This window comes from Watersipora subatra, chromosome 2, assembly GCF_963576615.1.
Source record: "Watersipora subatra chromosome 2, tzWatSuba1.1, whole genome shotgun sequence".
In the NCBI taxonomy this organism is placed as follows: Eukaryota; Metazoa; Bryozoa; class Gymnolaemata; order Cheilostomatida; family Watersiporidae; genus Watersipora; species Watersipora subatra.
The window spans coordinates 14,426,364-14,454,227 of record NC_088709.1 but is presented as its reverse complement, the minus strand read 5'-3'; the positions used below and the strand labels follow the sequence as shown (position 1 = coordinate 14,454,227).

At 35.5% G+C, this 27,864-nt stretch overlaps 2 protein-coding genes across 2 annotated transcripts; one reads left to right on the top strand and one right to left on the bottom strand.

Annotated features, from left to right (window-relative positions):
- Window positions 1-1,519: 1,519 nt before the first annotated feature.
- Window positions 1,520-22,817, bottom strand: LOC137388712 (vesicle-fusing ATPase-like). Its single transcript, XM_068075163.1, has 18 exons — window positions 22,689-22,817; window positions 20,859-20,953; window positions 19,520-19,658; window positions 17,818-17,897; window positions 17,144-17,298; window positions 16,732-16,861; window positions 16,504-16,646; window positions 15,949-16,015; window positions 15,678-15,810; window positions 13,189-13,354; window positions 12,171-12,433; window positions 11,119-11,211; window positions 7,931-8,087; window positions 7,633-7,766; window positions 6,893-6,959; window positions 5,868-5,947; window positions 3,415-3,611; window positions 1,520-2,162 (listed from the first exon to the last, which is right to left on the bottom strand). Exons 1-18 carry the CDS (start codon window positions 22,695-22,697, stop codon window positions 2,036-2,038), a joined length of 2,235 nt encoding a protein of 744 aa, XP_067931264.1. The 5' UTR covers window positions 22,698-22,817; the 3' UTR covers window positions 1,520-2,035.
- Window positions 22,818-24,932: 2,115 nt separating this feature from the next.
- LOC137387983 (uncharacterized) lies at window positions 24,933-26,650 on the top strand. The gene is made up of 3 exons (XM_068074500.1): window positions 24,933-25,088; window positions 26,249-26,413; window positions 26,510-26,650. Exons 1-3 carry the CDS (start codon window positions 24,933-24,935, stop codon window positions 26,648-26,650), a joined length of 462 nt encoding a protein of 153 aa, XP_067930601.1.
- Window positions 26,651-27,864: the final 1,214 nt, after the last annotated feature.

The following is a 27,864-nucleotide window of genomic DNA, read 5'->3' as shown; positions in this document are numbered from 1 at the left end:
GTTTATCAATATAAGCAAGCTTAAATTACTAGCTTGAGTTACTCAAATAAGCCAATATGCTGATTTTGTCATTGGCTAATTAGTCAACTTAACCAATGACAAGTACATTACCTGCCACTGTTTGTAAACTGTTTTATATTGCCAGTGCAATGCCGGGCGTTTAACTATATATAGTGTCATATATATACTGTAAGTAGTGCAAGCCAATCTATATCTCAAAGTTTGTGTCATTGCATATGTTCAGCTATAGCTATTAAAATCTTGGAATAAAGACTCCGTATCACAGAGGATTTGATCTCAGAACCTTCCCCCTCCTGTCGCCGCTCACCAGTCCAATTCCTTACCAATTAAGCAACACAAGCTTGACAGACTAATTAGGCAATATATGTAGTTATATGGCTTGTAGAAACGCTACCGTTCTTCGTTACGACACAAAGTGATGGCTCAACCTCACGGAGCGCGGTAGCGTAATTTTATGCTTTTTTAGCCATTGGCAATGTGCCAAGCGAATAGCAAGTGGCAAACAACTGCATTAACCCTCCTTGTTTTTAGGCTGATTTTTAATACCAGAACATCCACCTAGTATCATTATAAAGCAAATGCACCGTGAATCTTGGCAAGGTCAGCCAGTACTACACTTCTGTCCACTTACACGTATTCATTTACCTTGTCTGGGTTTCTATGGTAACAAGAAATCCAAAAAAGTATATTTGAATGTCTCCGGACTATATCATACACGACACTGAGCTATGCTATCCGTAACCTATAGGGTATACTGCCATGAGCTGTGATGTGCGCCTTTCCACATTACCATGCTTTGTCGTTAATAATAAAATATGAACTAAGCAAGTCTTTATAGCATATTAGTTTATTTTTCTGCATTTTGATGAGTTTTAACATCTAGTGTTTCTCTCACTAAGGTTGATAAAAATTCTACAGCATTTGAAACAATAAGATGCGTCATGACAAATAGACCTATCTTCACATGCACATCAACAGGTCAATAAAAATTATTGTTCTCATGTAATGCTGGACCAATTATTACCAAACCTACTATCTATTATAACATTTTTCAAAAAGCTTATAAAATCTTATCCGTTTGTAACTATTCAAGTTTAAATTAGTACTTTTGTAAACACCAATCCTGCTTAATAAAACATGCATAGCATCCAATTTTTTTCTGCTCAATGAAAAAAAAATTTTCTTTTTTCTTATAGCCGCCTAGAAAATGGACGACGATAACTACAACTCAACGACCCAAAATCCTCAGGTATTTCGCATAGCAATAAGACAGGAAGGCGTGTATACAACAACTATAGTATATAATGGTAATAAGAGTTAATATAATTTTGCCTTTGTAATTCAAATGAGCTCCAAAAAGCTAACAATAACCAGCTATACCATAAAGCTTTTGAGAAATGACGGTTTAGGATGCTTACCCTCCCAGGCATTGTTTCATTATGCAAAGTTACCAATAATGACTATTAGTTGAATATAATAATAACAATATGTCGTTTTATTATAGAAAAATCATAGAACAATAGCTATAAATATATACGATCAGATATAAATAACGGTAAACAACAAGTAACAACAAAACTCGATGCATTAAAACATGGAAGTATCACTCACTACTTTAACTCGATCTCGGATGAAAGTAAAATGGTTTGGACAAAAAAGTAATAATAAATTGTGGAATTACTTTGTTGTTGGCATTTGTGAAAGTCTGGGATACCTCAACACTTACAAGAAGAGTTTTACTAGTCTTTCTAAATTATTCTTTTTTTTGAGAGATATCACGCTGATGTAAACCGCGGTCAATCGAACTATAGCTGGCATATATTACCATACGGATTTCCAGACTTCTCGTGCGTTAATAAGAGCAACAGGGAAAACATAAGTTTTATTATTTGACAACAGCTGAATGCACAGACCCTCTGAAAAATGAGCAGCAGACACTTCAAGTGATGACCCTCTCCTACTAGAGGCAGCTCGTAGAGGCTGGATGTCACTTGACATGGAAGTAATAAAACAGCTAAAGAAAAGGTTCAATGGCCTGTTCCTCTTCGAGCAACATAAGAAGCTTGTTTACTCTCTGTCCTTCATCCATTTGCTTGGCCATTTCCACGAGTGAGAGCAACTTCTTAATGCCTATCCAAACCCTGCAAAAATGTACGATTATATTATACCGCTATTTCATTGTTGACGGCAATCGCTTATAGTCAAAGATCTACAAAACTTATTTAAATTTGAATTGTTTAAAATATGATGCAAATATTAGACTTTAAATGAGAAATATTTTCAAACATACGGAGAATGAAACTTCTTGAAGCATGGTAATCTTATAAGTGGAAATTAAGAGACTGGAAAGAATTAAAGTATCAAGAATAGAAAATATAGTAAATACTACATGTAAGTAGGTAAATTAGTGTAAGTGGCAATCTATATCATCATGGCAATCTTTGAACCTTCACGTTGCCCAGTCTATACAATTGTTTCTTGAGATACAAGTTGTTTAAGCCATGAATTATTCAGAATTCGTGCACAAACTTGAGCTAAACTTTTGCTAGTAATCCGAGCTAAATTTGAAACATGAGCTTAGCTTGTGCAGTCGTTAGTGAAAAGGTTAGAGCTTTTAGTTTAGAACATTCTAGCTAGGTTTTGCAGACATATTTCTTGCTATATATTGTATCTTTCTCATATAGGCGCCTTTAATTCGCTCCCCTGCAATTCACCTGTAGGTGTATTCGTCTGTCTTAAAGGCAAAAATGTTCGATTCATTTTGATCGTATTTACATTATATTTTTTATTTAAAATTTTTAGTTGTAAGGGTATTTCACATTGAAATATACTTTTCTGTTTAAAACATATCATAGTTGAGAGAGTTATGGGGTGAGTTAGAAACGTTTTAAAAGGCTGGACTAGATTAATTCCATTTACTTTATTTTGAAAGATAAATTAATGCTTGAAAAACGAGTATTTTTGGAATTGGTGCTCGGGTCTAGAAGGAATGCAAGTTGCATCTCAAGGCACCACTGATCGTCTTTGAGGTAAAGGCTACTTTCCTGATTTGGTTTTCTACATATAATTTAGTTTTTCAAATAATTTTATATAACGGATTGGTTTTAATGCTACGTGTAATTACCTGCACTGTAGTATTGAGCCATCATAGGCTTTTGGTCTGTGGAACAAAGATATAATTAATCACATATTCTTATGAGAATATTTGCTCCAACATATGAATCGGATTGCAGAATAAATTAAATTCATATGTAGAGGTTTGACAGTCTTGAACCAAACTAAGAGTGCTAAGATAGGATCTTAAAAACTACGTGCATTTATTACAACAACGTTAGGCAGCCCCCAGAAAGCCTATCATGAGGAAGCAGCTTATTGATGAGTGTCAAGTCAGACCTCTTATCTTGTGCACGCTTGGTGAGCGAAGTGAGTTCCTCCTTAGAGAAGCTGTCCATCAACTCGAGTGCGGCAAGCAGGTGCTCTCCAGTTGTCAGATTTGGGGCCCTAATGATCGCATTGAATGTATTGAGCATCTCCATGTCTCTCAATACATCCTTCCTGCTCGTTGTGGCAATCACCATCAGCTTACGACCCTACACAATCAACAGACATTTGATTATCTCCTCTGCTTAATTCTTTTCTAATAAACTTTTTGCAAGTTCTGACGGAATTAATTCATGCTGCAGAGTTTTTGCTGACGTATATTCAGTAGTTTTGGTGTAAAAGCTAGAGTTTCTCTTATAAAGCTTTATTCTACAGCTTTTTTGGAATCAACAGAAACTTCTGCACAAAAACCAATGCAATTGCACAAGGGGAATTTTTAATATTCTTGTAGTTTTGTGATACAGGATTCAAAAGAAAAACACCAATTGACCAAAACGCAGCCCCATATTTTATAATATAAAAATATAGTTAGGAGACATATCCGAGGGCATATGTTGGGGATTTTTACTAGCAGAACTACATTTAAATCGGTGCTTACAATTTTTTATCATCCATCCTATAATTAAAAAAATCTGAAAACCATGATATTATGTCAATTCTGAGAAAAAAGAATGCTAATTCATTTATTGGCGCAATGATAACTCAATAACCTGAATTTATCATGGCAAAATTTTGGGTAGATCTGTTAACTCTGTGATAAATGTTTTTGTATAGGTGAGCCATCATAAAGGCTTTCTGTAGTGACAGAGTCGAACCATCTATATACATAAATCTCAGAATTCGTGTCATCTGTTATTCTGTGATTCGGTCTGTCCGGTTCCCAATCCGGTAACTATTCAAATCTTGGAATGAGAAGCTCGCTTCTTGCAAGATTTGAACTCACAAAGTTAACAACCGCAAGTTTGTGAACCAATCATTTAACCACAAATCTACGAGGTTCCTACGATGCCATTCCTCTTATTATATACTGTATACCCTTTATCCAATTGTAAAAGCTCAAGGACGTATTAATTGATAAATTGCGCCCACGGGTTATGATGCTTCAGTTATAAAATATTTTTCGCCTAACTATAAAACGCGATGCTTTCTCATTCTCTCCATACTAGAGCAAATTTGTTTTACGCCATACGGTATCAACAAAAATTTCTATTGAATTTAAAATTTGGCGATTGTTGTACCGATTTTGACGAAATGCCAAAAATTTCCAAATGCTATTTGCCGAAATACCTTCCACAACGCCGAAAATAGATATATTATGCTGCTCGCTATCTCAGTTCAGCGTTATTCGTTATGGTAAAAACAGAATTGTCAAACAGATAAGTGATAAAATTTTTGTTGAGCGTTTGAAGTTTAGTAAAATACATACTAAAACTTCCTTCAAGTATGTGTTGAGTAAGCTAAATTCATTTCAAGTTAGATTCAGGGTTTATGTTACACGTCTGTCTCGAAGGTAAGAACTGTACATTGTAATGTTACATTTTTTTGCGGATCATAACCAATAAATACACTAAAGTTATTGTAGGTAATTATAGTTACATGTACTAAGGTTAACATATTGTTTTGTTACTCAATATTAATGATGATGATTTTGATGATTTTTACCAGGAGGTGTTTGCATTAGATAATTACTATGGGTTTGTATACTACTCTATATGATATTCTTGCCATATGATGCCAATACTGAAACGATTTAAAATCATATAATTGAATACCAAATAATTTTTTGCTGTAATCATAGCAGAACAGACTATATTTAGCCATTACTTGCCAATGATTTCACATTTACATTTAAATACATTTACAGTTTTATTTTTCCTCCTAATTTATTTCAACAAAACACTTATTTCATGATATGCAATTCAAAGTTTACAGTTGTTTAAAAAAGTTTGAAAATCTTTAGATGTTTTATTTTTTTTTCTTAATTTATTTGAACTGCACAAAAAAATCTTTTCATGATATGAAGTTCAAACGTTAGAATGGTAAATATTGTATATGTTAAACAAAAATAAATTTTTTGCCCAAAAGTTTTTTTCCCCGGGCAACGCCGGGCATTCACCTAGCTTTTACATAAAAAGGAACAATGTGCAAAACATTATGTCAACAAACAGCTAGACTTGTAGATAATTTATAATTTGTATAAATTTTGACAGAATCGGAAACTGATAAGCCATCTTGGATTAGTCAAACCTTTTGTTACATGCCCTACTTAATGATAAGCTTTCTAACATCATCTAGAGTACAGGGTATTTGAACTCAATAAAAAAGCTATGACTCACTAATTAACACAGGAGAAGCGCCTTACAATACCGTGACAAGCTAAACTTATAGAATATGCTCTCTGAACCAAGTCAAACTCCAGAAGCTTAGTTAGCCTTAAAACTATTATAGTTGAACAGCCTACTGACCTTGGGAGGCAGTTTCTTCAACAGAACAAGTAGTGTTTGCAGAGACAAATTGGAGTATCGAGGCCCGATCGGAGCATAGTCTACAAATGCATGTGACATTACACAATGGTCCACTAACAACACGTGTATCAACTACTAACACCCATGTCCCTGGTTGACTAACTATAGTAAACTAGCATTTCCTAACTAATGGGTAACCAAAACAGTTGAGTATAACAAATAATTCATACTTATATTGGTAATCGTATTTATTGCAATAATACTTTATTATCTTAAATAAGGTTCCAGAAAAACATTCCAATCATAGAAAGTAGCTTCTCATTAGATGAGTCCATAGCCATCCGAATAGTTATAACAAAATTATGCATTGTTTGACCTTGACAAAGGTATTGCAGATTGGCAAGCATGCTGTGTAATTAAAAATTAATCAATGAAGACATTCTAGTGAATATAATATACATGTAGGTCCTGCCAACTTTGCTCACCAACAAACTAAATGTTTTGTATAAATTCAAAATGTGAGCACTGCATAAACGTATCAGTAAGTTTTAATGTTTCGATTTCGGTTAATGCGCCCTAGCGGTGAAAGAAAAAGCCACAGAATAGCCGCACCCTTATATAAGCCGCATGGCTCAAATCATCAGAAAAAAGTAGCAGCTAATAGTCCGAAAAGTACGGTAATTAATTTACTGGCCCTTTTCTTCAAAAGTTCATGCTTTACTGAATAATGCTTAAATATAGATAAAATGATATCACTTTAAGATAAAATGTATACAAAGTGATTAGTCTAATGTTATTGCTGTGTTTCAACGTACGAAAACAAGAAAGGTATGCTAATAGTCAACCTAAAATAAAAAGCATTGAACAGAGAATCGCTGAAGGAGGCAGCAGAGGTAATGAGATCAAACCTGGAAGTAAAGACAATAAGCTAGATATTTGAGAAGGAGCCAACTTCAGGAGACATTTAAGACAGGTGAAGAGCTAGTCGAGATATAAAGGAGGATGTGGGAGGAGTTTATACTTACCAAGAAGCCTCTCAATATCATCAACTATCACAAGACTAAGGGGGGATTTGTAAGCATCTTCAAATACCTACAAGAGCAGTAATGCAACATAGTTTATTTATGAACACCAAACTAAAACAAAACACAGACGAGATTATTTGTACGATAATATTAATAATACGTACGAATCTCGTGCAAATAATATCATTATGCGTATAAGATAGGTACTCTATCTACTTCTTTATTAATTTAATTTATATATATATATACACATATATAGTAGATAGTTATCTTACATTTATGTTCAAAAGCAATTCTATGACTAAAAAATAAGAGATAAGATCAAATTCAAAACCAAGAAGAATTCTACACAAATAGTAACAAGTGGAGTAATTTTGTAGTTTTAGTGTATATATATACATATACAACTATATATAATAAAAACTACAAAATTATATTACTGATATAATACCATATTATAATTATACTATGTATATTATAATAATCATATAATAGTATATTATAATACTTTATAATATATAGTATTATATTATTAATACTACATATTAAAACTATATACATGTATATACCATACTTATTAGTATATTTACTATACATTTATACAAAATATATATATATGTGTGTCTGTGTGTGTGCGCGCGCCAGTGCACCCATTTTTGAGCTACAACTATTCAGCAATTAGTAAGCAATGTTTAACCAACACAATGAGTAAAAAGCACTGATAAGCATAAAACAATAACCTGTTTGATCGCGTGACACTTTGCGCTCTCTGTAAAGCCGACCATTTTTTCTGGAGTGCAGACTCTCACGAAGGGGATGTCAGAGTCGTGGGCTATTTTAGCTGCCAGAGCGGTCTTTCCACTCTGAGGTGGACCTGAAGAAGTAGACATTTGCTAGTAGACTGAAATGTCATTACTTAAGAACTCAGATGTAACACACCTGTTCAGCTCCCCACTACAAAATCTGATAAAGAATACTGCTCAAATATCAGGTTCACCACCAACTTTTTCATTAATGATGTATGTGGACGCTACTCACCTTCAATGAGGACAGACACAAGAGGTGTTCGCTCACTGTTCTTAGCCTGAGAAAGAAGCAAGGCACCATCATTAAGCACCCTACGTACAGGCTCGCCCCAATTGAAAACATCATTAGCCATAAGTGGTTCAATCTGGTTCTCACTGCATCCGAACGCCTGCCAAATGACGAGTAGCACAGTATGAGACGTCTTTCACAATTCATGATAAACTGACATGAAATTTCAACAAAGCCTTTTATAAAATAAAACTATAACAAACCTTTATAACAAACTATGTCAAGGTCATTATAAAAATATTTGTGTACATTGGTTCAACTAAATATTTGCTATAGGTCAACTAGTGTTGTAATGCATAATTTTAGCCAGGCTTATAACAATGGGACTGCTGAAGTTTATGTTGTGTGAAGTTCATGGTGCCTGGAGATTGAGCTTACTACATTGAGTCCTTGGAATTAAATTAAAACGCTCCTATCGCATCATAAGTTGTGTGTTAACTTTCTCAAAGCACTACATAGACCTATCAACTATACTTAATACTATTATAGTTATTATAGTTTATAATTATATATAGTATACTTAATATTAATACTAATATTAACTGTATAGTTAATATTAGTATAGTTAATAGGTCTATGGAGCACTACGAGAACGTATCTGTAAACCTTGGCAGACATGTGACATAGGCACGACTTTGAAGATGCTAATAGTCAAGTCGTTCAAGGGATGTGGGCTGACCATGGCTTTAGCCACTTCTGAGGATAACAAAATTCATCGTTTCATGTCAGACGGACCGATTAAGACTAGACCGAAATGTCTCCAGCATGCGCAGGCTAATGCTAGTGTTACCAATAAAAATAAAATTCAACTGTTCGAGGCTGATGAGCAAGTTCCAGAGAATAACGAGAACTATTGTAATAGTGATGTATCATTGATTTTTCAACAATAAACATTATATTAGATACCAGTAATCACCATGTTATTTGTGTTATATGTCTTGTATCATATTTCTTGTCTTATAATTCCATGTTGGGTGTTATTTTATCGTTCGTTGTTCATTAAATTAACTCATATTATAAATTTATGTTGAATGTTATGTTAATGTTCATTATTCAATAAATGAAATTTAACTTCCTAAAATTCTGAGCAGCTAGTCGAAAAATTGAACACCACCCTTTTATTGAACGGCACCTCTAATTAGACGCCATCATAAATAGGTTGAAAAATAGAATGCCATGGCGTTCAAATAAAGGTTTCACGGTATATACAGCCATATATAGCTATACACAGCAGTATATAGTTACATAAAAATGTATATAGCTGTATATAGCTGCATATAGCGGTAGATAGCTGAATACTAATAGCTGTAGCCTATATACTGATATACTGTATAGCTGGAAAAAGCTGTATAAAGATGCATATGGCTGTGCCAGCAGTCTCATGTTTTCTGTTATTAATAGATATGATCATCTGTAACTCTCTCGCTACTGTAAGCCGATGTATCAGGTGTCGCGGTAATAGAAGTACAGATCATAAGCAGATGTATCTGCTTATCAATAGGGTTTCACTTTTCTTCTCATTACGAAACTTACACATTAGCTAGACCAATCAAATTTTGACGCCAATGAAACAACCTTGTTGCCAATCACGTGCAACCAATCAAAAATCTTTTGGCTCAGCAATTCATTTCTCATTGTTTTTCAAAACGGGAAAACCAGATCGTTATCGCCATGGCAATAAGAAACACACTGCGTTCAATTAACGCAAAGAAAGCGCCAGAAATTTTGCGAGAGTGGGATTCACTAAACAATTTTATACTTATCCTGTAGAGAATTTTGTTCTGAATAAGATGCATTTTACGGTAAAATGATATCTGTTTTAATTCTCGAGATATTGTTTAAATAATAGCAGTATATCGATTTTTTGAAAATCCATTTGAATTAGTTCGGGCAGAATAATCATTCAGTCAGAATTTAATGCGATAGCAAAAGAGTTAAGAAGCTGTTAAACTTGAGTAGAGAGTTTTTGCACAAACCAAACTATCACCATGAGTTTCTATTATAAAAATTTCTAATGTTACCGAACCAACAATAACTGAGTTTCCATGTTTTAAATGAATTTGGAGTTGACCTCTGCCATTGACCTCTGCCATTGACCTCTGCCATTGATTTCTGCCATTGAACTCATACCCGACTGTTCCAACAATCCAGGTTCAATCACTGAATCAATCTTTCCAAAACTAGCGATGTACTCTTCAAAACAGAACAAGTTAAAGCATACCGCTTTCGGGTCTCGACAACTTTTTAATTCACACTTCATGCACTTGTTGCACTAACTCAGCCAGGAGGCTAATCAGAATTTTCATTTTGTTTTTCTTATTGCTGCACTCTTATATTACAAAACAGCAACAACATTAATTACTCGCTGTAGAGTTATTACTTCAGAGGTCGCATGAACGACAGTCGCTTTTATGATGATGATGAACTCTATATTGAGTCGAATAGGAAAATAAGCCTCTATTTGCAGGCAAGATGAAAGGGTGATACTACCAACATAGATATTGTAGTTAAAATAAAAAAATGATGTTTTAGGATATTCACAAATCATAATAAAATAAATAAAAAGGTAATTATCTTGATATTGTCGTGCGAGCAACCCATCGCTTGTGATAGTACATAGAAGAGACCCGCGTGGTGGTATGATGAAATGCGGTATATATTTTTACCTCCACTAGAAAGAGCTTAGACAGGTATAATCGATTCGTAATCATCAGCAGAGTGTTTTTGTGAGGTCAAGTAGTGGTCTCACTGTGAATGCCTTCGCACAAATTTAGCGAAGCAACATAGTATTGAATCTGTTCAGATTTTACCATTTCTATGATTTGGAGTGGAAGAAACTCCACTCCGAAAGCATGGAAGTCTAGTAATTTTAACAATTCACTGCCTACTCATAGTTGTCCATGACTTACCAAAGTCCAGTGGCTTTGATATGATCTACAAAAACTTTCTACAAGTTGCGTAAGCTAATAGCATGTTTCATAACTATAATGTTTGCTACAAACCATTGATGGCACGTTTAAAAATTAAAAAAATTGAATTTGAGTTCAGCCATTTGTGGCAGTCAAAAAAATGAGCAAAGCCGAAAAGCTATGAAAAAAGGTTTACAAGATAAAAAAAAAGATATGCCATACCGGTTTTATATCCTTCAAGGCTGCCATGAAATCTTGGTGCAAAATCTTCATTTTCTCAAACGCATCTGGCTCAAGTTCAATCTTGGAGGTGTGCTAGAACAAAAAAAGTATATTATTGGAGGCTCATCATAGAAATAAGTCAATGAGTCAGTTTTGCAGCTCAGCATTTCTTGTTGAACATAAATCAGGAAGGATTGACAGGTGGGTGAGAAATGTCTAAATTTAATATATAGTTTCATTGACACTTCCCTTTGCATAAATCTATTGCATATACGATAGGTAAATGTAACAGCTCTTAAAATAGCTCAAGGTTAAAAACTAATATCTCATAATTGGTGAACTCTCTGTGTATCATATAACAACAATTTACATTCAGCATTATTGTTGAGTTAGGTCTTGTGGAAAACCGCAGTACATGTTGTGCAAAGAGTTAGAAGAATTTCCAATCAAATTATTCCAGTATTGCCTCGATACTTCATGGCTCACATTTCGATGTTTCAGTACTTTGCGGTTAAAAGATGTTTGTTAGAAAATTAAAAAACTTGAAAAACATTAAAAAATTAAAATCCAAAAATATATACACATAAAATAAAATACCAACATGTGACTTGCTTTTCACAATGAACCCAGTTAATCACGAGTAAACATATTCAGACGAGATTAAGTCCGAAATACACCTGTACTACGTAAATGCATTCTTTGGCTTAAAATACTAGGAATGAAGTTGAAATATAAACTCGGATAGTCAATCGGCGTACCTTCAATGTACTTTTCAACTTCAATTTAAGTGTCCTGGTGTTAAAAGTTGGCTCATACATTTATACTTTAACAAATTAGTTGCTATTTCACGGATTTTCACTCATTGCGAAGGACGCCATTCATAATTAAGAGTTACTGTATAGCTAAATGTCGTGTTCATAGAGCTGTTGTATGTTGTAGAGAAACAAAAGAAATGCTTGGCAGATTAACAATCTCGGTATAATCATAAAGACTTACAGTAATTAGCAAATTTGATTTAGTACAGTAAAAAACAAGCTCGACTGAGCACCAACCTTAATATATCTGTTCATGGCTGTTGAGGTCGCTGCCCTAACCAACCCAGCCAGCTCAGCACCGCTAAAGTTTTTGGTTTGTGCAGCCAACTCAACGAGATCAACATTACTATCTAGTTTGTCATTGCCCTTTATCGACGATGTGTGAATTGTGAGAATCTGAACACGGCCGTCTTCGCTGGGCAGACCAATCTCCATCTGCACCTCAAGCCGGCCGGGTCTCAGCAGCGCGTCATCGATCATATCCTTCCTGTTGGTCATTCCTGGCAACGGAATCAGCGTGGATTGAGTAGCATAAACTAATAACTTTAGAAATACGGCAAAAAGTTTGATTGAACTCTGATAGCTTTAGGAGATTTAAGAAACAAGATTAATGAAACCTCACAAACATTATTGTATAATGATTACCATAAACTATAACCTGTTTTTAAGAGTAAAAGGAAAATTTTGAAACTCTAGAAAAATTCAGGTCGTCTTAGCCGTAGAAGAAGCGGTGATTTTCAAAGGTTCACACGGTATCACAGGATGTCGACGATAATGACAAAGTATATCAGTGATCGTCTGTGATAACATTGTTCACACTATCACAAAACCCATCAGTGTTTACTTCAGTGAATGGTCTGCTCTATGGCATCTTCATTATACAATGCTGTTGTGGAAACGATGAAATACTAGTACCGCAGCAACTGTCATGAAAGGAAATAAGTATAGATCAAGCAATCCACGACAGCTAATCACCATCGCCGAAGAGGTGCGCACTGCACAGACTGCCGTGGATGCTCTACAAAATATCAGAAAAGTTTGATAGCTGCAATGTTTTCCGACATACTCGCATTACGTTGGCGATGGTGTCAGTTTATGGTGCCCACAGACAACAAATAATCGGTGAAAGGACAACCCCCCATATCGCGGTATAGGGTTAACAAGCCTTAGGTGTGATTGATCATTACATATTATGAAGTAAAGGGCAAAGTACTACAAACGACAAGAAGGTGGAATAGAATAATGGCAAACAAACCGATGACAAGGATGTTGTTTATCTCATCAACTCCATCGATCTTGGAAAGCAGTTGGTTGACGACTGTATCGTGAACAGCACTGCTGCCAGCTACAGAACCTCTTGCCTTGCATATAGCATCTATCTCATCCAGTATGATTATATGTAGACCACTCATGTTACCACACTGTAAGTATATGGTAGCAAATACAAGTATATAGTGAATTGTCTACTTGTTTATATTGTATGTAAATATATACTATCTCTATTTCTACGCTGGGTCTCAGTATGTGTACATTTATGGTTATGTCTATGTTCTGGTCTGTTTATGTCTATGACTATGTTACATCTATGGTTGTGTGTAAGTTTACAGTACATCAATATCTGTTTAAATCAATAGCTATACCTCCCTCTATGTCTATGTATTAAACAAAATTAGGTGTTGATTCAGCACTTAGTTTACTATAAAGTTGGTTTCAACTTACTATACATTCTAAGCATTCAGACAGTTTATGAGTACAATTTGTCAAAAAAGATGTTTAAATTGTGTGCTCATTAACTGAAATCTAATAAATATTGGGCAAAACTCATTTATCTCAGAATTTAGGCAGCTTCATTTCAGTATTATAACTTAGGAACCTCATTTTCTTTAGAAAAAAATAAATAATAAAAACAAATAGAAAATCATATGTTGACACATTCAAGCAATGTAGACTGGTATAGGTGAGAAATAGAGAGACAGACCTATCTAATGAATACAATCTATTAAAACTTGTTCTCGCCAGAGCTGTATAGTTTCACAGAGTCCCGCGACCAACAGAAGCGTATACGGGAGCTCGCTCGATTCCAAACAAACAGGCCACGCCTACTATTTTTATATAAGTTATAATGGAGAGGTTGCAACATTAATCAACAAAAACTACTCCCATTAGCAGTCGGTTTATAATTGATTGTTGTATCACGAACGATTTGAAAAAAAAACAAAATTTCCAACAAATAGCTGCTAATAACGTTTTTGTAAAAACGTAAAGTAAATGCAAAAAAGAGCGGTATTGAGAGCGAGGTATGAATATTCCATTAGAGATCAGTATGTCGATCCGGTTTGTTTGGAATCGGACGTTTTTGTTTCCGGTTTTGGTCGCGAGACTTTTTAAAGCTATATGACTCTGCCAGTACAGAGCTGTATAGCTTCACAGAGTTTCGCTGTTAACGGATGTGCATATCGGAGCTCGCACGGCTCCAAACAAACAAGCCGCACCCAGTATTGTTTTATATAAGTTATAATGGAGAGGCCGCAACACTAACCAACAAAAATTACTCCCATTGGCAGTCGTTCTGAAGTTGATTGTTGTATTATACACCATTTGAAAAAGGACAAAATTCCCTACAAGAAACTACAAATGATTTTTTGTAATAAAGTAAAGTAAATGCAAAAGAGTGAGATGTTGAGAGCGAGGTAAGAATATTCCATTAGAGATCAGTATGTCGATCGGGTTTGTTTGGAATCAAGCGTTTTTGTTTCCGGTTTTTGGTCACGGGACTCTGTGAAACTATACGACACTGGTTCTCATGAGCAAAAAGGAAATTTTCAAACTCAAGGAAAATCCAAGGTGTCTCAACTGCAAAAGAAGTTGGAATTCCCAACTGTGTTTGGAAAGTAAACATTATGAAGTGTAATTTCCAGCAAGGGATTCATTCATCACAGAACAAAGCATTGCGATCTAGAAGCGTAGGTGGACAAAGAACTGCCTAACAACACCTATTCTGTGTTGAAGTCATTGAAGCCACTTACTCGTTGCTCGACATTTACAGCCTTCTGCAACTTATATTTTGTGACAGACAAGTATTTGACAAGTATAGACAAGTATTTGACCATTATAGACATGCAGTTGACACATATAGACGACTATCTGACAGGTATAAACACATATTTGACAAGTATAAGCAAGTATTTGACAAATATAGACAGGTATAGACACGTATTTGATATGTATGGGCAGTTATTTGACAAATATAAACAAATACTTGACAAGTACAGACAAGTACTTGCAAGCCAATGATCCAACATAGTACTGAATATCTGAAGATTTTAGCAAGATCAAAAACTTTGAATTTTCAGTGCTTTTACGCTATTATACTATTCATTCATTTTTACGCTGAGAACAGGCTGTCATAACTAACCACAAATATGACTTCAATCAACTAATTGAACTGAAGCATTATTGATCTATTTTGCAATATCTTATCTTTGTTATCAGGTATCATCAAATTCAGTAGGCAGGCATGAACTTCCGTAGTTGTGTAACTAACTTACTGCAATGAGCCATAGCAATGTAGTGTGACTGCGGGTGTTCAAGTTAACCATTACAGTAAGTTAGTGCAGTGGTTGGCATACAAAGCATCCACTGCGATACCAGGCGGCTGTACGTGAGAAAAGACAAAGAGCTGAGGCTAGAACATGATGTATGAACAGAAAGAGGAGCCATTATGCAGAGGCTAGGATCACTCACTCGGGCTTGCTCTTCTTCGGCGTCAGCAAATAGTTTACGGATGTTAGCCTCAGATTCACCGACATACTTGTCTAAAATCTGTGGACCATTGACAATCTTGGGCTCCCGAGCATTAAGCATTTTACCGATTTGTCTACAAACAGGCAATACTAAAAAAACTTCTTTCCTATTTGCAAAATAATTTTGGATGACTTGCAAATGACAGCATCAATATCAAAGTAGATGTAAATGTGACGTCTTTGTCACGCCCCACACATGGTGCTGTCACTACCTGGCTATCAGAGTTTTTCCTGTACCAGGAGGACCGTAGAGCAAAATTCCTTTCACATGTTTAACACCTACAATCAAACGAGAGGACAAATGCTTGTACAAGAGGAAGGATGGCGCAGAAAAACAAGATGAACAGCAATACACTATCCCTGGTCAAACTGGCAATGATGCCTTCATCACCAGACATCCTAACTGGCACCATGCTATCTAACTCAAGATCGGATAAGTTCAAAGAAACACTTTGGATAGACCAAGTCTAACTGATAAGAATTTTGCTCATTGCACCAGCAGTCAGCACAATGGAACGCTCTGCCTGATGAACTGCGTAGGGTTGTGAGTGGGCCCGCTTTTAGACGTGCCCTCAAGCTGTACCTGTTGAGTGGTGACTAAATAGTTTCTGGCTGCTCGCAGTTAACTTGTGGCCCAGCGCCTTGACTAGCAATGCTACTGCGCAGTTTGGGCCTCATCATTATTTCTTTCGTTGTTTCTCTGTTTTCATATCTTTTGATGAAATAAAACAAAACAAATAAAAGAAAGTGAAAATTTTTTAACGAACCTAGTTGCTCAACAAGATCAGGAGGAAAGACCCGAGAAGCAAACGCTCTCCTGAATATATCAGAGAACTCTTTGTCGAGTCCCCCGATGCCCATCTTGGTGAAGTCCCAGTCCTGTGGAATGGCGGACTGATAGACCACTTTTCTACAAAAATAAAGAGAGTGACATTTACCTAGGCCTACGAACAGAGAAAATGTTGGCTATACAAGAGAGGAAGTAGTTATCTCACCCTTTTCGATTGCCGGTGAGCTTGATAGTGCTGCCTTCTACCTTTTCAAACCTTATCTGTGTGTTTGATGTGAGGATACCAAAGTGGCCCTTTCTTGGCTTTGGTTGGTCTCCCCCTGACATCGTCAGTACTACAAAGGAACAAATTCATAAGACCTACACTTATACTAAAGTCTAATCTATATAACATCAGTAGAAGATTACAAAGTAAGTAATCAATTACAACATCAATGCAACAAATTTCAAGCAAGTTCATCTTGAAATTCCATATTTTTATGTCTAAAATGAAGGCATAGTATGAAGTCCATATACCATTCATTACACTTACCGATGTCTTTAGAATTAACATACTGTAGTGATTGAGAAAGGACATGAAAATGAATATCGTGGATATCAGGTCAAGCTTCACTTACCTTCCAACTCCTTCACCTGGAGCATCAGCGTCCTCTTATCATGGAATTGGAAAACGAGGAATTGGTCTTCCTTCATGGCGAGTTTGCTGGGAGCAAACGACATACCAAATTCTTTTTCCATCTTCTCTGTGTCATACCCTTCTGCAGAATTGGCCCTAAAATACAAGTTCGCGCAATGTGTACATGTAAAGCATTCTTGTTGAGAACTTAAAGTCAGTTAAAGTATATTATACAAGCACATGGTTAACTAACAGCCATAATAAAATTATGACTTCTAATACACAAACAGTTTTTTTCTAAATCAACACTTTGGCTGCAACTGGAGGTTGTACAACTACATTTGTTATAATTGCAAAACTAATTTAATTGTTCATCTCAATAATAATCAGAACTCAGCAGCTCATAACAATAATCACATCTCGACAGCACATAACTATAGTCAGATCTCGAAAGCGCTTGGCACATGACCATACTCAAATGGTCACAGCACATATAGGCACACCAGACAGCTACATGTATGATCACATTTTAACTATGATCGCGTTTCAACCACGCATGACCATAGTTCATTCTTGACAGCGCATGCTGTCTTTTGATCATTTGATATAAGTGAGCAAAGCTGAATGAAAAGCTAAAAATAAAACAAGCACCTGTTGTTAGGTATTCTTACTCACCCCTTTTTGGAGAGATAGTCTACAGCCAGCGTCAGATTAGAAATATACTCCTTGGCCGGATTGGCCATGTACGGTCTAACCTTCAAATAGCAAGAGCTTGATAAAAGCTAACTGGGACCAGCGTAGGAGGATATGCAGTTAATATCTAAGACCATACCGGTATTTAGAACCTATTGTACTTATAGAACATCGAATGATAGCAGAAGTCTGTTGTCCCTACGGAATCTTTAAGTATCGTAGAATTCCGCTGTGCCTATAAAACCGCTAGTTATCGTATACTCTGCTGTACCTATAAAACCTCTAGCTATTGCAGTAGTTCGCTGTACCAATAACATCTCTAGTTATCGTGGGAGTCTACTGCACTATAATTGAACACCCTAATAACTTAAGGAGTCCACTGTACATGTAGAATATCGAATTATTGCATAGAATCAATCATTAAGGGCCATCAATCTCGGGCTATTAATCAGTGAACATTATGGTACCAATGAATAAGTTGTTTACAAGTAGGCAGTCTATAGTTACATGAATGGGAGACATTCAACAAAATCATGTGACTTTCTCATTATTCATACAACTGTGGACCTACAACTGTGGATCTATAACTGTGGACCTACAACTGTGGACCTACACTTGTTATTAACTGAGTAGTTCTCGTTTCGTCACCACCAGTGACATTTTGTTTTGAGAATTGAACCCCGACCCGTTGCCTGTTGGTCAGACATTCTAGACCACTAGGTCATGGCTGTTCTCATAGTGCTCAATAACTATGTGCTCAATTATTCCTAGATGTGTAAAGGTGGTCAAGTGGCGCAGATTGTACTGCACCTAGCTGGAAAACCGAGTATCTGGAACTGATTCCGTGCAGTCTTTTTTATTAACACTCTTAGCATTGTTTGGGGCAGACGGACACGGCTCTTGTTATACTAAAAATTGTTAGCCTTTGAAATCAGAGATTGAAAACTGAAGCCAGCCAATAAGCACTGGACTGAACGCTTGTCTCCGTGATCAAATGCTTACTCGAGATCTAGATCAGATAGCCACTTATTCGCTGCGATGCATGGCTCTCAACTTGCCCACTCTAGTTCTAAAACCTTCTTTAAAACTATTGTGCAATTACCTACAGACCAGTTTATCTTGTACTTGTTCTTGCTAATAAACATATCTATACAAATCTTTGTGCTCTCTATTTGTAACATAGGTGAAAGGAGTTGCCTCACAAAACCTTTACTAAATCTGCTACGTGTGTGCTATTAAAGTGACATGTCCATAAAGAAGTATACATTCATAGTCAGCAACATAACAGTCAGCGTTGAATAGCCAGCATTCATAATAAAAGGACTATGAGAACAGTAAAGGCATGTATTGATTATTGGGTCCCACAGCTAACATGCTTATAGAACTTTGCCTGCAAGGGCAGATCACAAGAGGATAATAGTTATTGACTTGTTATGCATAAATGATAAATATTGCATATATCAGTTGAAGAAATACTTCAGGAACTAGACTAACATCTAAACAACAGCATCATCAGTTCTAAAACAACTAAAGAAAAAGTGGGGATGTTATAGAGTGATGAAAAAAAGAGGCCTATGAACTTACAATCGATAAAGCATTAAGATCTTGCTAATACAGGCGCAATAAGATAACCTCTCATGCCAGATGCTGAGGCTCTTAAATCAAAGTGGAGTAAATGACTCACTGTGATCTCCTGGTTAAGAGAGAGAGAAGCCCACTTTCTCTGCGGCAGACTAAATCCTATGGTGCCAGGTGCAACTTTTCCATCATTCTTTATGCTGAATACAAAGTTCTGTGAGGGACCCGTAGTCACAGTTATGTGCCTAGAACACCAAATTAAACCTTTGTAATGTGATGTAAAGTATGCATCAACTGTTGCTAATAGAGCTTCATGGTATAGCGACTTGTTGGGTGAAGTATATTTGTGAAAATATTTCGCCGATTAAGGTTGCATGAAAGTGAAAACAACAGCACATCGTGTTCAACTACGCCCCATGTGAGCCATTTTGGAAAGGGATTCCAACCTCGGCGTTTTTGTAATGGCTGCGATTAACTGTTCATTTTTGAGCTTTTAAGAGCTTGTAATCACATTTCCACATATTTTGCACCTACAACAAAGCAGAGTAAGACATGCTAAACCTTTTAATACCGATTAACTGTAATGTGAATTAAGTTGCAAGTGTTTCTTTATTAGCTTCACGCTAAACATTTCAGCTAGCATTATTTTAGCATCATGCTAGAAATGGCCAGAAAAACAATGCTTAAACTCACATGGGCAGCAAGACTATTGCAACCAGTATAGAGCTTTAATAGGTACTGCAGCGTAAATTACACAGAAATAAACACAGTACACAAAAATAAGAAAACACTTTCATTTAAAAATTGTAATGGTAAATTTTGTGTTATGTTGATAATAGGTAAATTTTCTGTGCAAAAACTTGTTTGCTTACCTGTGCAACGCCATACATTCCGCTAGTCATCTGTAAGTAGATGACTAGCGATATATCGCTATCCGATATTGCAAATCTGCAATATCGAATAAATCTGCAATATCTTCTAGAGATTTTTTTGAAATAGCGAAGCTTTAGTTACCATTGGTTATTCTAGAACAACGCAATGTTATTTTCTAAATGATCCTGTGTGACTACACAAGTGTTAAACTGAGAACCGTGTATATGCCTGATTAAGATCAAAATATAAAGTTACTGCACCCAGGTGTAACCTATTTATTATGAAAACTACAAAATACTCTGCAAAAACTAGGAATTTAACAATTGAATAAGTATGTAACAACAGTAAGTGGACAAAAATGAGAGAATGCACATCCTGTAATCCCCACAGGCAATATTAACTTATGAATCAATATGTAATTAGTATAGCTAGAGAATCCATGTAGACCAGTGGCTAGTAAAATTATGTTGCACCAGTCACTCGCAAGATCATGTTATGCTAAAGACTGACTAATCAGCTTTCAAAGAACCGTATCCAAAACTACCTAGTAAAGATGACATTAAATAACTTACGGACATGTTTTGGCATCAAAGTCACCAACTTGCACAATCGCGCAATTGCTCAGACTGAGCTCATCAGTTGGACACTTGACAGCTTTCAATGTTTTCTGAATGCAAGAACATAACTATTTTCACAAACAGTACAAAACATCCACTTTGAGCTATTTTAACATGTTTATATTATTATACTAATTTTATATTTGTTAACAAAAATGTTAACTTTTAAAACCGCCTCGAAACAAAAACCTGCTCAACTTGCTATTTAAAAATGAACATACACAAAATTTTGATGTTTCAGGTGATCTGACGGCCAAGACGTTTAAAGATTAAAATCGACGAAACTTGATCGCGGTTGAAACCCTAACTCTCCCTCAGTTCAGCACTATTTGTTATAAGTTATAGTGAAAACCAGAAACCGGAAACAGATAAGTGATAAATTTTAGACAATGACAAAATACATATTAAAACTTAGCTTCAAGTGTGGTTTAGTAAGCTAAATCCATTTACGGTAAATGCGAAGTTTATGTCATATGTCTGTCATAAAGGTAAAAACCCCATTAGGTACGTACTGCACATAGTACACGTATTGTAATGCTACATTTTATTGTAAATCATAATCACTGAATACACTGAAGTTACGTCAGGTAACTGTAACTACTAAAGTTGACATACTATTTGGCTACTAATTTCTAATATGTACAGTACATATATAAAATTTTGATGTTGAATTTTGTGTTTACATTAGGTAATCATTATGGGATCTACACCTCTTGATACAACATTTTCACCTTACGATGCCAACACTGGAACGAATAAATATTGTAAGGCGGGTCCACTGTATATGGAAAACCTGTGATGAAGTTACCGGAAATTCCTAATAATTATTTCCACTTGGAAAATTCCGGTAACCACTGGGCAGGGGAAAACCTAGTTCGAAAAATATAAAAGTGAACACTAGAGAAAATTTCGCAACATTTCTCATTTTGATTCTCATGCACTGAAATATGTTTACTAAAACCTTGAACTGCTATAGAATAAAGGCATTGATATTTCAACTGATATAAAATGCAGCTTGTATCCTTTTTTGATAAAGTGGTGATGCTACTGTTATCCACTTCAAACAATGATACCTCAAGGATTAAATAAATCAGTAAACAATAACTAGTTCCTTATTTTAAATCTCATCAATGTATTTCGCAAAGTTCGAACAATAATGAGAACAGAATGAAAATGAACCAGTTGTATCGTGCGTCTGAATGGGACTGAGTTGATATTGCCACTGAAATCCTCTGATTGTTTTGACAAGATGTATTTCTCAAAAAGATGGTTTTAAGTAAAGTTGACTCCGCTAGTCTACCCGAGTAAATCTGATCCAGCTTTAACTCGCAAAACTCCAACTTGCAAACTGAGTGGCTGTCAATGCAGAAAATCTTTGGCTGTCAAGCCCGAAATCAAAAAAATGGTTTTTTAATCAACCCAGAAATTGAGTTTTATTTATGAATTCTCAGCGTGTAATGTTAAGTAGGTCCATCATGATGTGAAAGACTAATGTTATTTTTTCTTGTTAGCAAAAGGAAGAGATTTTATAAACTGTAGTTTTTGCCATTATTTCCCAATGAATACCTGTTTTTTTCTGGCCGTCCGAAAAACATCGGGTTTTTAGGGTCGTTGGGTTGTCTGGGAGATTTTTGATTTTCCCAGGAAAGTCGCAAACCTGATTTTAGTGGTCATCAGTTAAGGGATTATTATTGAATTAGTAATGTACAAAAACAATTCAAAAAACATGAAAAAAAAATCATCCAAAGTCGGTATAATCACAATAAAATTCTTAAACAGACTTACCATTGCCATGTCTACTGATAATGATGATTATTATGGCGATTCTTTGGCTGCTGCTCAGCGCTTCAGAGATGAAAATTCATCAACTCAGTCAAAATACACTTTTACAAAATGCTGCAAGTTCCTCTACAACAAAAAAACCAACATCTTTCCAATATTGATAATGTAAAAAGTATAATGTATTGTTTATACCTGCCTGTTGGCAAAATGCATGAAATGTTTATAAATATGAAGTCACGATATATTATACACAATTACGCATTAACGTCAAATTATGTCTAATAGCAAAAAATGTTAACGACTATAAGTGTGGTTTGACCACTGTGCCTTCACCATAAAAGTGACTACGCCTAAAATACTGATTAAATAATTGCTTGTTGTTAAGTAAACTGTGAGTCATCCTTGTGGAAAAGCCATCCTGTGGAAAAGCCATCCTGTGGAAAAGTTTGGAATTTCTTATCGGTAAAAGCTAGTTCCCATCAGAAAAGTCGTGCGCCCTAGGCATGCGGTATATACGGTAGAAATATCCCATCAGAAAAGTCTCGCTTGTGTTTATGCACGCGTATCTCGGGTACCTGACTATGTTACAGGAACTTAGGTTAAGGAAGCCAGCTAGGCTTTAGAAGAAAAAGTCTATCAGACAGGTTTGCAGGATTATGTAGCTTTCTCAGCTTATTGTAACTTTTTTAGCTTATTGAGGCCTCTAAGTATATACATGCAGATATATACGGTATAACTACCGTATATACCGCAGGCCTAGAGCGCACGACTTTTCTGATGGGAACTAGCTTTTACCTTTCTTATCAGTGGATGCGTAGCATTAGTGAGTAATGTTACCATTAATGCTATTCGGGAATTTAGTGATGAAATATATATATAGTTAATTTTTGAATTATAATAAATTCATTTTTTTAATTTTTACTCAAATAATAATAACAATATTCTTTCCATCGAATTGCTTGAATGTGGAAAATAAGATACAGCGAATCAAGTTGCTGTTCATAATTTTCTACCCTCCCTAACCTAAAATAACGCGACTTGTTAAAAACTGAAAGTTTCTGTGAAAGTCTACATTTCTAGAACTGAAAAAGAAAAAAGTTTTACTGAAGTCTTGAAGTAAGTGTAGAGACTTTTAGATATTTGATTTCTTTTGGTTGCTCTAAATACGAAACAGTTTTTGTTACGAATGATTTTGGAGACTACAACTTTTGGTGTAACAAACAATATGGCGGATTGTTGTAAAAGGTAGACAACTCTTATTTACTTTGTGGAAAGACAACTCCAAAGCGTTAATTATTGTTCATCATTTTGTATGGCTATACTTGTATCCCGACTTGTACGTACGTTTGAGCCATGGTGAGTACAAATAAATAAAGTTATTTAATTATCATTTATTGTAGTAGCAGGAGCGGAAAGATTCTGATGATGAGAATCTTTCCGCTACTGCAATAAGCTTCTGCAGATAGGTGAAATTTGTTACCTTCAGAAGAATGTATTCTATTGAAAGGAATAAATGATGGATTTGGGTTAGTGTATGTGTGCGAAACTGAAGTCTTCTTTTAATTAAACACAGTAATGGAAAACTAGAGTTTCACCTATCTACAGAAGTAAGGAATAGTTAAACATTTATATGACATGCAGCTCAGTGTGTTCAGTGTTACTTCGTCATGTAATTTGTCCATTATTTTGCAGTCAGAAATGTTTGTATTTCTAGTTAACTTAGCAAGTTTGAGCTTCCTTTTCTTTGAGTTTAGGACTCTCCGATGTTTGCAGTAGTTAAAGTTCTGCTTTCTCATTTGCTGTCCTTTGTCAGCCCTGTCATTGGTTAAGGTCTGAATTTGTATGACCTTGTTTTTTTTTAGGGTCTCTACATCGCTAAGGAGAAAATGTTCTGTTTCTCTTTTATAGTTTTGTAACATGAACTGATTGATTTATACTTTTATTCGGTATTTTTGACCAATAAATGGTGTTCACGTTGCACATACCAATACTGTCAACTTTCAAGGCAATAAAAAAAATGTTGTAAAATTCAGTCTCTATTAATCATGATTTACTCAAAGCTCAGCAGCTTTTTATGTGTTTGAAGTATTTAATCGCTTTTGTCTGGTACGCTGTTGGTAGGTTATATAGGCTACATTGGTAAACTATTTTATTTCAATCGCACTCATAGCCATTCTAATACTATCCATATATTGCAGCCTTTGTGTATACCATCTCATGGATGACTCTGAACCTCAAGCAGACGCTATGGATGTGGTGTCTCAGTTCATTGATGTTATCACTACATTTAAATGTAAAGCGTGTCCGTTCATTTGCTACAAACAAGAAGACCTGGTGAATCACGTGAAGGCCAAACACTTGCCATCACAGCACTCTAACAGTTCTCAACCAGATCTTGATTCTGTGAGTTTAAATGTTGCTATCCGCACTTCCAAGCTTCAGCGGTGTTGTGGAAATACCTTTTCAACCATTGAAAATGCGTTATGTTTACGGTTTCTTGGAAAGAACAAATATGACCATTTTTACGCGAGTTTTCGCGTACTTCCAAAATTTCATAGAATGACTTAACTTGAAATGCATGGCTTCTGTAACAAATTTTGCATGTTTGGGAGATGTTAAATCCAAGTTCTCTAAATTCAAAAGCATACCTTTCCTCCTTTTAAAATAGCTAGACAACAATGGCAATAAGGAAAATGACTAACCAGAATCAACTGCTAGCCGAGTAACTAGCAAACACTGACCATAAGCATAGTTGAAAATATATATAATTTTTTCATAATAATTTTTTTTAATAATTAATTTGCAAAATGATATTTTTTCAATAAGTAAGTTTAGAATTATTTGAATGATCATATGTACTTGGTTTACTGTAATTTATTCGACACTAATTATATTGGGTTACAAACTTGAGTAAATGCTATTTCAGATTAAAAAATGCATAAATTGTAGATTAGAATAAATAAATTTAAGGTCAGAATTGTAATTTTATCTGATATTCCGAACACGTAATGATACTAATTGTGGTGTGTACACGCGCGCTAAAATAAAATATTGTCGCATCTAAAATCTTCTGCAAAATTTTACTCTACGTCTTGGTTTAAAATTATAGTTTGTAATAATGGCATTATTGGGCTACATGGTTTGGACCAAAAAATAAATACAAACTGACACTCCACTCAGATATGTGGTATACATTCACTGTAATGCTCTTGAAGCAGTGAGAGTAAGCGAAAAATTTTCAAATTTCATGTAATTAATTATAAAAAAGTTTGCGATAAATCAATAATTTAAATAGTGTATGTCAACCCTAGTTTATGTTTTAAATAAAGAAACAAACAGCTGTAAGCATTTCTTCAATTTTATCATCCTCCTTTGTGACCTTGAGTGTCTGTGATATATATTTTATTCACAAATATGAGTAAACTCAAAGCTGCTAGGAGATTATCAAACTTTAGGGTGAAGCAATTCCTTCATACATTCCAAGGTCAAATTTATCATATTCTGTTGTTGCAGTTCTTGTCTAGATGGCATTTATATTTATGAGCTCTAATTCACTCCTGTAGAGCAGAACTGATTGCCTGGAGGATGTAGCTGAAGCAAATAGCACCAACACACTTATGACCCTTGTAGATGACTCAAGCGCTTCGATAGATGGCCAGTACATGCAGGGCAGTGGTCTACAGCCGATAAGCATACAGACATACGTGAATGATGCGACGACAGAGCAAGTTAGTTACTACTTTTCTCGGAACCTCCGAATGTTGCTCAGAATGTTTAAGTTCCTTTGAAATAAGTGAATAAGCGCTCAATTCTATTAAAATCAGGTGGTGTTGGTGGATACAGCAAGTGGAAGATCAGCTGGAGAGATATTTCCTCAGACTGAACCACAACAAGAGCTTTTTCTATGTGGCCAATGCAACATGGGCTTTCAAGTAGGTCTCTTCTATTCTTGTAACACAAGTTGACATCATCTATAATTATCAACTTAGTTATTATCACATTATAATAACTAAGTTGATCTCTAGGTTAGTGATCTACATACCTAGAGACCTCTAGGTTAGTGATCAACATACGTAGAGACCTCTAGGTTAGTGATCGACATACCTAGAGACCTCTAGGTTAGTGTCAAGCAGCGCATCAATATATTTCTCAACAATCTCGTAAACTCTATTTGTCTTTTTATCAGAAGTTTATGCAGCAGATAAAGAAATCCACACATGTATATATCACACTATCTGTGCCTCCCAGCATTGCCCGGGTATTAAAATCAGCTTATAAACAATGAGATGTGATGAAAGTTGCCTACCACTTGCTATTAGCCTGGCATATTGCCAATAAAAAATGGTATTGAAAATCAACTTATATGCAATGAGAAGCAATGAGAGTTGCCTGCCACTTGCTGGCAAGCAACTCTCCAGCAAGTGGCAGGCCATTGCCAAATGGCCTGGCACATTGCCAATGGAAAAATAGGTGAGCTTGCTAAATGCTAGGCTTCTAATGACGGTATGCCATTACGTTGCATCAGCATTGTCCAGCTACAGCTATTCTAATAATAGCTATTGCTGGACATATTGAAGGACGACAGACGGACTTTTAGAAATATATATTTATAGAAGTACATATGTGTGTGGGCATGCGTACACATTTTATGCTTATATATTTAGTTATATATATTTAAACATATGACCAGATGATTTTTATGACTAAAATTTCACATGGCAACTATAACACCGTTTCAAGCTTGGCGCCTGTCAGGCTACGATACGCAGACTGAAGAAGGCCATTTTTGCATTGAAGACCCTCTTAGCGACATAACAAGACAGAACATTGCCGGTAAAGGCTGATAGCTAAGAAACTCGGAGAGAGATTCTGAACTTGAAAATGGTGGCAAATTTATTGATGTAGTTCCACTTTTTTGTTGGTATATTATTGCAAATGGCCTCAGACTTTAGTGCATGATTCAACTTGCCAAGCAGATTTATAAGGTTATATAGCAGTACATACTATTTATATTATGAATGTTCTGTGTGTGTACTAAAGACTGTCAATCACAGAGTGTTCACTTGACTGCAGACTGTGGAAAACTGCAAGACACACATGGTTCAATCTCACAAAGCTGATGCTGAGAATCTTTCCGCTCCTGCGACTGCAATAAGCTTGAATTCTACATCTATTGAAA

What these genes read in the sequence shown, in the direction of transcription:
- LOC137387983 (XM_068074500.1), top strand. Translation starts at nt 24,933, where the DNA reads ATGGATGTGGTGTCTCAGTTCATTGATGTTATCACTACATTTAAATGT. An exon ending in CTCAACCAGATCTTGATTCT is followed by an intron (nt 25,089 to 26,248) that starts GTGAGTTTAAAT and finishes TCACTCCTGTAG; the next exon opens with AGCAGAACTGATTGCCTGGA. An exon ending in ATGATGCGACGACAGAGCAA is followed by an intron (nt 26,414 to 26,509) that starts GTTAGTTACTAC and finishes TATTAAAATCAG; the next exon opens with GTGGTGTTGGTGGATACAGC.
- LOC137388712 (XM_068075163.1), bottom strand. An exon ending in CCATGAACAGATATATTAAG is followed by an intron (nt 11,212 to 12,170) that starts GTTGGTGCTCAG and finishes TTTTTGTTCTAG; the next exon opens with CACACCTCCAAGATTGAACT. An exon ending in TGAAGAAACTGCCTCCCAAG is followed by an intron (nt 3,612 to 5,867) that starts GTCAGTAGGCTG and finishes TTGATTGTGTAG; the next exon opens with GGTCGTAAGCTGATGGTGAT.